At 35.9% G+C, this 14,517-nt stretch overlaps 1 protein-coding gene across 4 annotated transcripts in view; it reads right to left on the reverse strand.

Annotated features, from left to right (window-relative positions):
* Positions 1-7,735, reverse strand: part of ABCA10 (ATP binding cassette subfamily A member 10) — a 49,288-nt gene extending 41,553 nt beyond the window's left edge. The window contains exons 1-5 of one of the 4 annotated variants that reach the window (XM_019732834.2): positions 7,517-7,735; positions 6,446-6,587; positions 4,607-4,811; positions 2,119-2,283; positions 1,670-1,773 (exon numbers count right to left, since the gene is read on the reverse strand). In XM_019732834.2, the coding sequence (XP_019588393.2) occupies positions 1,670-1,773; positions 2,119-2,283; positions 4,607-4,811; positions 6,446-6,541 (570 nt within the window). In that variant the 5' untranslated portion in view covers positions 6,542-6,587; positions 7,517-7,735. The remainder of the gene's footprint in view (positions 1-1,669; positions 1,774-2,118; positions 2,284-4,606; positions 4,812-6,445; positions 6,588-7,516) is intronic. The other 3 variants (XM_074319574.1, XM_074319573.1, XM_019732835.2) reach the window with 3 other exon arrangements.
* Positions 7,736-14,517: the final 6,782 nt, after the last annotated feature.

Consider the following 14,517-nt stretch of genomic DNA (forward strand, 5'->3'; position numbering starts at 1 on the left):
ATATTATATTATATTATATTATATTATATTATATTATATTATATTATATTATATTATTACTCGGTATTATATTATACCCAGTATTATATTTATATATTATATATTATATATTATATATTATATATTATATTATATTATATTATATTATATTATACCTGGTCTTATAGTAAAATAAGACTGGGTCTTATATTAATTTTTGCTCCAAAAGATGCATGAGAGCTGATTGTCCGGCTAGGTCTTATTTTCAGGGAAACAGGGTAGCTAGACAGATAGAGAGAGAGAGAGAGAGAAGATGAGACTGGAGAAATAAACTACTGCCGTAGTTCAGGCTACAGACAATAATGACTAGTGCTGGTGGCAGTGTTGAAGAGAAGTACATAAATTTGAGCTTAGAATTAACAGGGCCAAACAAGAGATTGGGTGCAATGGGTAAGGTAGAGAAAATGATCTCTGATGATTCCCCAGTTTCTATTTGGTTCACCAGGTGGGTGGCTTTAGCATTCATTTAACTCAGTCACATTTAGAGCAAAACACCCACAAACATACTAGTTTGAATTGCTTATGAGAAATTAAAATAGAGATACCCAGTAAATCATCAGGTACATAGCAGTAGAGCAGAGGTCAGCGAACTACGGTCCACAGATCAAATCTGGCCCACCACCTGTTTTTGTAATAGTTTTATCGGGACACAGCCACACTCATTTGTCTACTGGCTTCTTTCATGGTACAACTGCAGAGTTGACTGCATAGTTGCAATGAAGACAGTTTGGTCCCCAGAGCCTAAAATATTCACTATCTAGCCATTTACAGAAAATCTTTGCCGGTCTACAAGTTGAAATAAGTTTCTTAGAGTTATCAGCATTAAATTGTAATCAAAGTTATGGAAATGAACGACATTGTCTAGAGAAAGTACATAGGCTAGAGAGAAAGATGTGTAGGATAGAACCTTGTGGACCTACAGATTTCAAGAAGCAGGAGTATAAAGTTGGGTAAGTAGGCAAGAAGACCGGGAAGAAATGGCTAGAAAAGTGAAGGAAAACCAGGTGAATGCTGTATAGTGAAAAGATCAAGTAAGATAAGGAATGCAAAGGTCAGTTGTTAATTGACATGGAAGTTGATACTGACCACAGCTGTTACTGGTGGTGTGGTGGAGACAGAAATTATGTTGTGTTGAGTTGGGCCCAAGTGAAGACAACCCATTCAAGAAGCTTAGCTGTTAAGGGGAGGGAGCTGAAATATTTGAGGAGGAAACGTGGATGAGGGAAGGTCTTGATGATTCGGGAAGAAATTAATAACTTTAAATCCTGAAGACAAGAATCTAGTTGAAAGGGGGAAGCTGAAGGAGAAAACAAAAGGAAAAATCCATTGTGCAGATTTCCCGGTCATGTTGGAAGGGATGGGATCCAGCCTATGAATTGAGGACAGATATTAAGGATGAGGCAGAAGGGAAAGGATGGGTGTAGTGAGTTAAGTAGGTCCACAGTTTTATAGGGATTGTGTTGGGAAGTTGGGGGATACCCCCATCTGACAGCTTCTATTTTCTCTGAGAAGGTGAGACAAAGGATTATCTCCTAAGAGTGTAGGGGCAAGGTGGAAGATGAGGTAGAGACTGGGAGACAGGGGAAAATTACAGAAGATTGAAAACAGATCTCTGAAGTTAGGCACTTACTTCTATGATCGCAGCATTAATTGCAGTTTGAAAAGCCACAAACCCTTTTTGCCAGTATTTTGTCAAGACACAAAAATGTTCATCTTCCAGAGTCCTACAGTGTTCTTTAAGGAAAAAAAAAACATACCCATCATCATGCAATGAAATCAATTAATGGAATTAAAAGCTTAACTTTGGCTCTAAGGTAAAATATCTACATGTCTGCTCAGAACCCACGATTACACAATCTCAGAGCACTTTTAAAGTGCTTTGCAAAACTGGAAGAAGGAAGAATATTACTGAATGGTTGCCAAAATAAGGAGGCTCATCCTATAGTAAAGACTGACAAAGTTCAGGAATAAAAGTACATTACTTCTTTTTGTGATTTTATTTATTTTTCTAACAGGCATTCCCAACTGGGGATCTGATGAAGTAGCAAAAACGATCAGAATCAATTCTTATATATTTACCTGAGTATTGAAAGAGTTCTTTTACAATTATGTATCTAGATTCCTCACTAAACTTCAGACTATATGAGAAAGTATCATTAAACACAATTCCCACCACGTCAGAGTGGTTTGCTAGCAGTACTGTATCCATGGTTTCTTCATCAGGAGTCCCAATGATTGTCCTTCCTGCCATACATGAAAAACATAAATAATCACATACATTTATTACAAAACGAGTTTGCAATTATTTAACTTGTCCATAAATTTATTGGTGTTGCAAACTATCCGTAAAAAGATGCCTCTAAGTTAGGGGCTGAAGTCCTTTCTACTGTCTTAAGTTCAATGTAAATACGTGAAAAATGTGAATGATAATAATGTTTTTTAAAAACCAAATTGTAGTATTTTTAGTGTGATTTCATTTTAATGAAGAAAAACTGAATTTGTGTGCCTCTGTACACATACACAAGCATTAATGTCTATATCTATCTATAGCTATCTATCTATCTATCTATCTATCTATCTATCTATCTATCTATCTATCTATCTATCTATCTATGTGACCATGTGTATGTGTGCGTACATATTATCCTAAAAAGATACAAACACATTTAAATGGGAGGTATGGTAGGGGAGGAAGTAGTGGCTGGGTAAAAACAAAAGCTTTCATAATTTTGCTTCATACAAGTTTGTATTACTCAGTTCCTTTTTTAGGGTGGCTATTACCTTGGTGTTTTTTTAAAATAATTAAAAACTTAAAAAAAGATACATTTAAAATAATCAACAGAAATAACTGAGAATTTGGGGGCGGGGAATTCCTGCCAGGATTATAGACTGATTTCTATCACATGAAAATAGTATGCCAGTAGAAGTAAACTGCATGCAAAGAATCAGAGTACAAAAATCAGAAGTAGACAGACCAAAAGGGTATTATGCTAAGTGAAATAATTCAGAGAGAGACAAATGCCATACGATTTCACTTATATGTAGAATTTAAAAAACAAAATAAACAAACAAACAAAACAAACTCACAGATACAGAGATCAAATTGATGGTTGCCAGATGGGAAAGAGGCTGGAGGAAGGGTGAAAAAGGTTAAGGGTTTAAGATGTACAAATTGCTAGTTATAAAAACAGGCATGGGGATGCAAAGTACAGCATAGGGAATATAGTCAGTAATATTATAGTAACTATATATGGTGTCAGATGGGTACTTATTGGGATGATCACTTCGTAAGGTATATAAATGTCTAATCACTATGTTATACACCTGAAACTAATATAATATTATACGTCAACTATAATTGGAAAATTTTTAATTTTTTTTTTAAATAACAAAAATTGGAGTTCAGGAGAAAAAGTCAGAAGTTAGTCCACCTATAGAGTCTTTGGAGTCATAGCATACATAACAGATGAGTTTACAATCTGCAGAAGTAATCCAACCAATAGGTGGTTAATAAATCTGTCACTAATGGAAACTTTGGAAACCTCTGAAGTCCAATTTATGGACTCCTTTTTTGAATGCTTTCTTATACTTTCATGTATTATGTTCTAATATTTTTATTAATTTTAACACAGTGTTTTAATCTCACTCAGGGTGACAGCTACATGAAGAAGAAAAAGGTATTCATTTTCATAGTGTGGCCATACCTTTCAAAACTACTCATCCTTCTAAACATAAACAAGGCTGTGAAGTTTTTAGAAGACAATGCTAATTTCAGTGATTTTTTTTCTCTGAAGTTATACAAATCCTATCAAGGTCAGAACATGAATACTTGGGCTAAACAGCAAGCGTTAGATGAACATGGAATGAGATGGCGAGAGAGGAGTTATGACTCGGACAGGCTGGACGGTAGCTGAAATGGGTGTTACTATATAAGAAAAGGACCAGACTCCGATGAGCCATGAGATTCCAAGGCTGAAAGCAGCAAATAGCTAGCACTGTGCAGGTAGGGAGATTAGTCCTTGAGGCTTTTGTATATGCTTCCTGCGTTTAAAAGAGATAAGGTAAGTGACCACATGGAGGAGGCCTGGAGAGCCAGATCAGGGTAGAATCAACACTGGCTAGGCAGAGCACATGGCCAGTATAGGCAGGGAGGCAGGCGGAAGTCTAGAGCTCCAGAAGCTGCGATGAAGAATCATGAAACAGGGGAAAGTCGCCAGGAATAAAAAGTGAAATCGTTTAGAATAGGGTCCAACCTTTTTTTCCTACTCCAACCTTACTTTATGGAGTATACATCATACTCATGATAACGCAATACAGCATCCACTTCAAGGAGGAGAGGGGTGAAGGATGTGTGTGCTGTTGAAAAAGCCCTCAATGAAATCTTTCACTTCTCACCCATCTTACAGCTCTACACCAAGGCCTGCACTGCAAACAGAATGAGGATCTTTACCCCAGGAGAGAACCATTGACCCACAGGCTGGGTGAATAAACTCAACTTGCAAAACAAATGTGAAATTCAACATGTGAGGTTGCATAATAATAAAACACTGGCCATCAGACAACAAACCTTTCATAAAAGAAGCCAAAGCCATCTTATCCATTATCTTCTGCGTCATGTTAGTGACAGGGGTATATGCCACCACCAGGTCTGAGTCATTAAACTGATCCACACGTCCCAGAACTTGAGGAGGCTGCTCAGGGAAATGGTTTGCTCTGAAGAATCCCGAAAACAAGCACAAAACCAGCCCCAGAAGCAGTGCTATTGTCCATTCCTCCAGCACACAAAAGGAAAATGAGCCGAGTTATAATATGGTCCAGAACAGTGAGAAACATTCAAACACATTTGAAGACAGGAAGTACTGACACTGAGCATGACTTCACTTCACTCTCCAATTTTTTCCCTTCCCAATTACTATCTATCTTTTAATGAAAACACCATTTCAAAAATATGGCGGTCTGATATAATATCAAACATGTCCACTGATCTTAACCTGGTAATATAGCACCCCTAATAGTAGGGCCACTATTGATTATATGGCTTTAAATGTGATGTAATATAAGTTCATCGCATCACATGAGATATTCTTGCCAAAAATGTTTAACCTGAAGTTTATCACATTTTTAGATCTAACTTTCTGTTTGCCAGAAATATAGGTGATAAAGGAATGAGTTAAATGACAGCATGAATTAGCAATCGGCGAAATACAGTACATGGATACTGAACAAGATAGCTGCTTTTGTCTCACTGGTTCCTAGTTTGAACAAACAAACCGTAAAAGACATTTTGGGGGGAAATTTAGGAAATTGAATTTGGCCATGGAATTAGATGATTACATACAATTACTGCTAATTATGAGAAGTGTATTAGTGGTTATATAGGAGAATATGTCCTTAATTTTTGTAGATGTTACCTGAAGTACTTAGCAGTCAAGGACCATGTATCTTCAAAGAGGGAGAGAGGAGACACAGAGAAATGAAGCAAAGATGGAAAGATGTTAACAGTTGTCACATTTGGATTATGGGTGAATTGGATAGGATGTGGGTTCATTGGACCAATATTTCTACATTTTGAGATTTAAAATATTTTTAATAAGTTTTGTATTAATTCTAGTGGGTGATCATTATAAATGTGCCCTTCATCAACATAAAAATTAAACTACTAGAATTGAAATATTAGAATTGCTTCAAGAGCTCTTGCAGAGAATGAAAAACATGAGAACTCTGCTAGCTCCCACCAAAATGTTGTCATTTTTAAACAGAATGCAGTCCCTGTGTGGCCAAGGCAACCCCAGGTATATCTCATAGTAATATGCAGCAAATCTCTTCATGCTAACGTCCATGTCCTCATACTAGAAACTCAACAGAACACAAACATACTGGCAATCAGTGATCTGGCTCCATGAAACCACCTATGTTTACAAAAAGCAGAGCCTTGAAAGGAAATCCCAAAACGTTCCCTAATTTTTGCTCATAACTTTCTTTCCCCAGCACTGTCAATGAACAGAATCTTAATCCAAATGTCCTCAGTAGAGTGCTATGGTTTACTCATTAAAAATCTATTTCATTTTGTCCAGCTTATTTCCTTTTCTTTTTGTCCCTTAACACCAAAGTTGGCCCATGGTACATCAGAATGACTCCACAAGATTCAAGTGGATTAATTATTTGGAGAATGGCTAGTTCTACTCAATAAAATGTTACTTCGTTTTTCGGGAGCTGTCATGTGAGTCCTTTAATTTCACCCTGTGACATGAATATTATTCTACTCTGCAGGATTTGCAAAATATTATTAGAACTCCAAAACAACTAGCCCATAGAATTTGTGAACATAAGAAAGCAATGATGGAATAAAATTACATGATAGATTTTCATTCACTAAATATGGAAAAATATATATTGTGAACCATACCGTTAAGCTCTCTCTTTTCATTCTCCATTTTTTCATAAAATTCTTGTACAGAAGGGCCTGAGTTTGTTGGAACACACTGATTTCTTTCTTAACCATTTTGTCCTGTTCCTTGAAAGAAAGGGTAAATATTGTACAACAGTAACTAGGAGAGAAAAAGACACAAAAAAGTCGTTACAAAAAGGCTTGTGAACACTTTGAAAACATAGTTTAGGATGCACTAATTTAATGCTTATTTGATACTGTAGTAACACATTCAACAGGTGTTTTTTTTTAAGAGTATAAAGTATTAATGAATGCAAAACATCCTGCCCACTGGTATTTCTTCTCAGACTCAGGGCTAGGAGAGAGATGAGGGCAAAGGTGTGGGAAGCCTTTCCCCTCCTGTCTCAAAAGTCACTTCTTCTGCCAAATATTAACATTACAGCAATCTAAAGTATATCAGTGAATGTTAGTAATGATTAGAATAAGATAAAGAAAAAACTTTGTCATTTAGTTAAAAAAAAAAAGAAAAAACATAACAGGAATAAAAAAACCATCGCCAGTTTTTTGTTAAGTCAGCGATTTGCCCACAAGCAGTCTGTACTTTGAATGGCACGCTTTCACATGATTATTTATTATCTAGGTAACCAGTGAGTAAAGGAAAGTTGAATAACATTATAGTGATTCTTTGCATCTCAAAGAGCTACTTTCTCCTCATTAAATTCATGGTCCCCTTTTATTAAGTAAGTATATAAGACACATACAGATGAAAACCAAAAACATGTTAGCTAATATGACTAGAATAATTGACTTGCAGAATCCAGAGAAGTGTAAATCTGACCCCCAAAATTAATAATGTTTAAACACACTTCTGAGTCTATCTTCCATTTTGTTACCACACTAAAAAAAAGACACTGGCTTTAAAAAATTAAAATCACTAATTAGGTCTATAATATAAAACATACAGTAATTTAGAAATATCATAATTTAGAAATAATTTTAACGTGTCAATCAAGATGTCTGGCATTGACTGTATACTTTATGCCTTAATTACTTTATGCAAAGTGGAAGTTAAAATCAAATTTCACTTACGGTCAGGAAAATAAGAGTGAGGAACTGAGAAGCACTTTGATTTACCAGTTTCTTTTTGTCCAGAACAGCTAAGAACTCTCCTACAAATGTTTGTCTCTTTTGAAACTTTTTATTCAGTTTGGCTTCTGAAAACAAGTGCTGTGGTCTCTGTAAAAAGCTTGCCACATACCCTTTGCTTAATAGGGTTTTTTTGTTGTTCCCATGCCTTTCTTCTCCAATTACTCCGCAGAGAGAGTGGAGTTATGAATGGTTGGCTAAGTGTGTCATGTGATATTTGTTTATTGCTCTATCTTTCTGGCACACCCAAAAAGTGATCAGATTAAAAAAGGTAGAAAAAGCCACGTCCTGGATAAGTCTGTATTAGCTTTCTTTTCTTTTTTTTTATTAGTTTCAGGTGCACAAAACAATGTAATAGTTAAGACATTTACATCCCTCACAAAGTGATAACCCCCCCAATCTAGTACTCCTCTGATATCGTATATAGCTGTTACAATTCCATTGACTCTATTCCCTATGTTATACTCCACATCCTGTGACTATATATGTATTAAATTATAGTTGACATTCACTATTATTCAGCTTCAGGTGTACAGCGCAGTGATCAGGCATCTACACTGTTCATGAAATGATCTCCCTAATGAGACAAGTACCCATCTGACACCCTACAAAACCTTTACAATATTATTGATTTTCCAAACTGTTTTTCATATCCATGTGGCAATATTGTGACTACCAATCTGTGCTTTCTAATATCCTCACCTTCTCCCTCATCCCCACGCCCCTCCCAACTAGCAACCATCAGTTTTTCCTCTGTATCTCTGAGACTATTTCTGTTTATTTTGCTCACTTATTCTGTTCTTTAAATTCTACATGTAAGTGAGATCATATGGTATTTGTCTTTCTCCGTTTGACTTATTTCATTTAGCATAATATTCTCTAGGTCCATCCATATCATTGTAAATGGGGAGATTTCATTCTTCTTTATGGCTGAATATTACTCCATTGTATAAATGTACCACAGTTTCTTAATCCAGTCATCTACTGATGGGCATTTTGGTTGTTTCCATATCTTGGCTATTGTGAATAGTGCTGCAATAAACAGGGATGCATATATTTTTTCAAATTAGCGTTTTGGATTTCTCTGGGTAGATACCTAAGGTATTTCCATTTCCAGTTTTTTGAGATACCTCCATACTGATTTCCATAGTGGCTACACCAATCTGCAATCCCACCAACAGTGCATGGGGGTTCCCCTTCCTCCACATCCCCCTGTGCAGAGCTTGCAGATGACCTATTAGATTTTAATGATTAGAAATCGGAGAGACAGGACAAAATACAGCAAACTAAAAAGAAAGGAAGTTGAACAGAGGGAAAATGAGAATCAATCATCTCAGAAATCAGAATAATGAGGTGCTTCGTCTAAGACTTAACTGCACTTCAGTTAAATGGCTCTTTTTACTTACTGACTCTTATAAACTAGAAAGTACGCTGCCAGTTTAAAATGAATTATCTCATTTAATACTCAAAGCAAACCTATGAAGTTGGTATGGTATTTACAACCATTTTACAGATTTGAAAAGTGCGAATTAAAGGTGAAGTTAGTTATTTGCAGATGCTCAAATAAAGGCAGAGCCAACGTGTGAGTCCAGAAGTGTCTGGATTCCAAGCCCTCTCACTATTCACCATCACGAAGAAAATTATGCTAATCAAAACAATGGTATCTAATACCCATTTTAATAGTTCAGACTAGATGGGCAGAACTTTTTTTTTATTGTTTTTTTAATTTTTTAATTTTTTTTATTAGTTTCAGGTGCACAAGACAAAGTAATACTTAGACGTTTATCATTTATATCCCTCACACTGTGTGAACCCCCCTCCCCATCCACTATCCCTCTGACATCGCACAGAGCCATTACATTTCCACTGTCTCTATTCCTAATGCTGTACTCCGCTTCTTGTAAGTATATACATACATATATATATACATACATATATGTATGTGTATATATATATATATATATATATATACACACATACATATATAATTATAGTTGGCATACATTATTGTTCAGCTTCAGGTGTACAGTGCGGTGATCAGGCATCTACATCATCCCTGAGGTGGTCTCCCAAATGGGACACGTGTCCATCGGATACCCTACAAAATCTTTACAACATTATTGATTACGTTCCCCAAATTAGTTTTTAAAACCCCGTGGCCATCTTGTAGTTACCGACTGTTTTCTAGTCCCCTCACCTAACCCATCTAGCAACCCTCAGTTTTTCCTTAGGCAGAACTTTTAATGACTGTGTTACTTTTTTTCCCAGCAATGAATACATTGGAAATTCTCAGAATTGTAAACAACAACCATTTATCAACCCTGAAAATCTCATCACATGATTTTTACTGTAATACTGTAATACATCTCTTGGTATGAATACACAAGTTAATAACCATTCACGAAAGTGAAAGACAGAAAGGGTAAAGCATTCTAAGACTATTCAAATCATTACAGTTTTCATTAAGAATATGGAAAGTAACACTTCCTTTGACTTGAACTGTATTCCTTCCTTTGTTGTTTGTCACATTTCTCTTCATGTTCTGCCAGTCATTACTGGAGTTTTGTAAAAGCCCATGAACTAGAAGACACCAAATATTCAACCTGGTTCCAATCCCAAACATTACTGATAATGTTTATTTTAATGGGTGACAAAAAAAACACAACAAAAATCCTACTATAATACACACATACACTTTCTTAGTAACCAAATTTAAAGGATAATTTATTTCCATAATTTTAGGGATTTTAATCTCCAATACGGTACATGAAACAGTTATAGGATTAGGAGTCTGAGCCCTACATTTCAAACCTGTCACTATTTGGCTATAGGCCTTGGACAGGTGACATAAAATCCCGAGGCCTCTGTCCCACATTTATAACAGGGATTGGACCTTCTCTATTCCAAGCCTCTGGACACTGATAACTGTGCAGTCCTCATACAAGGTCACAATCTTTAAGTCCTCCAAACTTGGATTTGTGGGTGCCCACACAATGTAACATCAACCCAGCTCTCTTCATCACACTGTTTATAGATCTCTTTTAATTCTTCCTTCCTCCTGGGTCCTTAACCCTTCTTCTGCACTTTTGCTTTCAGCAAATAAATTTACTGCTTTACTGAAAAACCAGAGACCGCTTGGCAGCGACTTCCCTCCATACAGTTCTAGTTCATGCTAACTTCACAGAGAAAACTGGGCCAATCCTTTCCAAACTCAACTGCACTGTACAGCCTCCCCATCCAGTCTCATAACCTACTCCAAAATCTGGCTTCCTCTTTATTTGATTGTTCAGTGCTACTAGAATATCTTCTCTCCTCCCCCCTCTCTTCAGACATGCCTAGTAATATGCGGAAAAATTTGTCACTGACCCCCCCAACACACACCTATCTTAAGCTTTTTTTTTCATATATATCTATATCTATCTATCTATCTATCTATCTATCTATCTATCTATCTATCTATCTATCTATCGATATATCTATCTATCTATCTATCGACTAATGCAATAAGACAAATAAAAAATATATAGAGAGATATATATAAAAGAACATTATTTTTGTCTTATTGCATTAGTCCCTTTCCTGAACTGTAGGCCTGGATAAAGGAACTAATTTTCTTCTCACATTCATCTTTTATGGTTACACTAAAAAGCTAGCTTCTTGAATCTTCTGCTGTAGGGTGATCAATTTTAAGATCTTTAATTAATCATTTTGCACCCCAGGTTTATTTTTTGCATAAAGAAAAAATAATCCAGATTTCTTTAGAAAAGTAATTGGATTTTTTAAAATTCATTTTCTTCCTCTCTTGTTCCCTCATGGATTATATAATTTGTGTTATCGTTCATCTTGCAAAATAACAGCTTTAACTTTAATAATTAAGCCTATTATTTCATCTTCACTCAATGATCTTTACTTTTATTATAATCTCTACTTTCCTTTTTATTATGAACTATCTCAGGCATAAAATGACACAGAGGAATGTAACCAAATTTCATGTATATGTTCCCCAAACTTAAAAAAAAAAAGTTAACATTTTGTCCCATTTGCTTGAGTGACTTTAAAGGAAAAAAATTACACATATATTTAAAACGGCCTTTGTAACCCCTCCCCAATCTTATACCTGTTCCTCCCTCCCAGATCATCCTGTCCTACTCGGTTTTACTTTGTTAGTTATATATGAATTCCTAAACAGGATATAGCAGTTTGTGTTTTTAAATTACAAAAGTGGTATACTTTATATATCATTCTGCAACTTGCCATTTTCACTTAATATTTTATATATCCACATTGATACATGTGGATCTAGTTAATGTTCTAACTTTCTAAAAAGTGAAAAAAACATAATTTATTTAGAACTTACCCATTGTTGGTTATTGAGGCTGCACAGTTTTTCATTCTTACAAACAGGCTGTCGTGATATCTGGCCCCTGCCTCCTCCTGTGTCTATATAAGAATTTCTTTATGGTGGTGGTCAACAGAATGCAGAGGGCACAACCCAGAGAGTGCATTAATGTGAAGTACGGAGATATTACAACTTCTGTTTACATTTATTTTCATCGAAAATATTAAGCATTGTAGTTAATACACGGATTGAAATGATGCTTATTTAGCACACCTATAAATCGAAATGTCTCAGGGAGACGACACAAAATATTTGAAATATAAGTGGGAGCCCCACAGTACTCAGGCACTGATGGTGGCACATTTATCTATTCATTTGTCAGCATTTAATCATATAAGGTTGGGTGATTATATAGATTATACATTATACTATTTAAATTTACCATCAACATGACGTAAAATGATTTCTGCAAAGGGATTGTGTATTGAAAATTATTCTAGTGATGCACATACAAATGAAAAATAAGAAAATGCCATTCTAAGTACATGCATCTTGTAAACCATATTAAAAGTAAAAATTAAACCACATTATTTATAACTGGCAAGAACTCTTTCATCTTTATCTTATCCTTTCTAGTTTGCTATTGTGAATGATGCTTTATATTAGGTTGGTGCAAAAGTAATTGCGGTTTAAAAGGTTAAAAATATACAGCATAGGGAATAGAGTCAATGGAATTGTAATACATATATACGATGCCAAACGGGCAATAGATTGGGGGCCGGGCATTACCACTTTGAAGGATGAAATGTCTAACTATTGCACTGTTTTGTACACCTGAAACTAACTTAAAAAAAATGTTTGTAAGAAAAAATACACTATGAGAACGAAAATAATAAATAAAGGTTAAAAATAATTGCAAAAACCACAATTACTTTTGCACCAACCTAATAGTAACACAGTAATACATATACATAATATAGTTTTGAATATTAAATTTACACATATATATCAGGAGTGCATGATCAAAATTATTTTATTAATAATGTGCAAAAATTTTAAAATATAAGGGCACTGCACTAAAAGTGGGATTTCTTTTTCCTGAGATATGTACAGTCTCACCTTTATTAAAGTAGTCAACGTGCTGTCCACGTTTCTAAAATGTAAATTTTAACCAACACCATATGAAAGTTCTCATTTCCCAAACTCTTTCCACCATAAGAATTATTAAAATTTTGAAAATTGTATACGAAATAATTGTTGGCTCACAAACTCCTAAGTTCCCTGGGTGAAATGTGAAACTGGCCACTGTGCACTGAGGGCAAGAAGAGACAGAAGAGGCACAGACCACTCCAGAGTGGGAGGTGGCGGCTTTAAGAAGCAAAGAAAGTTACTTACAAGGCGGTCATGGGTGACCTCAAATGATCTCTGCATACTCCAGCATTTTAAAAGTTTAGGGGCCGGCCCAGTGGCTCAGGTGGTTAGAGCTCCATGCTCCTAACGTCGAAGGCTGCCGGTTCGATCTCCATATGGGCCAGTGGGCTCTCAACCACAAGGTTGCCAGTTCAATTCGAGTCCCGCAAGGGATCGTGGGCAGCGCCCCCTGCAACTAAGATTGAACATGGCACCTTGAGCTGAGCTGCCTCTGATCTCCCGGATGGCTCAGTTGGTTGGAGCGTGGGCTCTTAACCACAAGGTTGCCGGCCTGACTCCTCGAGACGGTGGGCTGCACCCCCTGCAACTAACAGTGGCAACTGGATCTGGAGCTGAGCTGCACCTTCCATAACTAAGATTGAAAGGACAACAAATTGACTTGGGAAAAAAAGAGTCCTGGAAGTACACACTGTTTCCCAATAAAGTCTGTAAAAATGTTCCCCTTCCCCAATTAAAATCTTTTTTAAAAAAAAGTTTATATAGAAGCCTCAGCTGGGTTTCACGATACCTTCCAGATTCTGTCAACATCTCAAAAGACTGTGCCCTTGAAAATGGCTCCCACTTTGGGAATGGAAGGCAAATGTACATTCCAAGGACAGGGGAGGGTGAAGAGCCTCTAAATGCCAGAATCCAGCTCAGGGGTCAGCCAGCAATTGCATCCTCTTGATGACCTCTTCCAACTATAATATCTGATTTTTGCATTTATAGTTTAAGAGAATTTGCTTCTGTATCATACGGACTTTTCCCTACCCTAACATGAGGAAACTGTTTATTTAGGTCACTTTTATGACCTTCAATAAAATGTATATTTTATCCTAAATGTCTTCCACATCTTTCACAAGAGTTATTGCAATACAGCATAGAATTTCCACTACTAACTTAATAGGTTCTGTTTGTTAACATATTTTAAAAATAGCTGTTGCTTGTATACAGCGGCTGTATTAATTCTGTATGTTAATTTGAACTTTGCTGAACTCTCTAATTATAACTTTTTAAAATTTTCTAAACAATAAGTTTATCTGCAAATAATGAGTGAGAGTTTTATGATTTCTGTTTTCTATCAATTCTTACAACTCTGTGAATTCCTGGAATTAAACCTGACTTGTTCCTGATGTAGTCCAATCCTCTGTGTGTTTTTTTTTTACTGCATTCTGCTTCTTTCCATCGTGTTGTA

The sequence above is a fragment of the Rhinolophus sinicus genome, linkage group LG15 (assembly GCF_036562045.2).
Source record: "Rhinolophus sinicus isolate RSC01 linkage group LG15, ASM3656204v1, whole genome shotgun sequence".
NCBI classification, from domain to species: domain Eukaryota; kingdom Metazoa; phylum Chordata; class Mammalia; order Chiroptera; family Rhinolophidae; genus Rhinolophus; species Rhinolophus sinicus.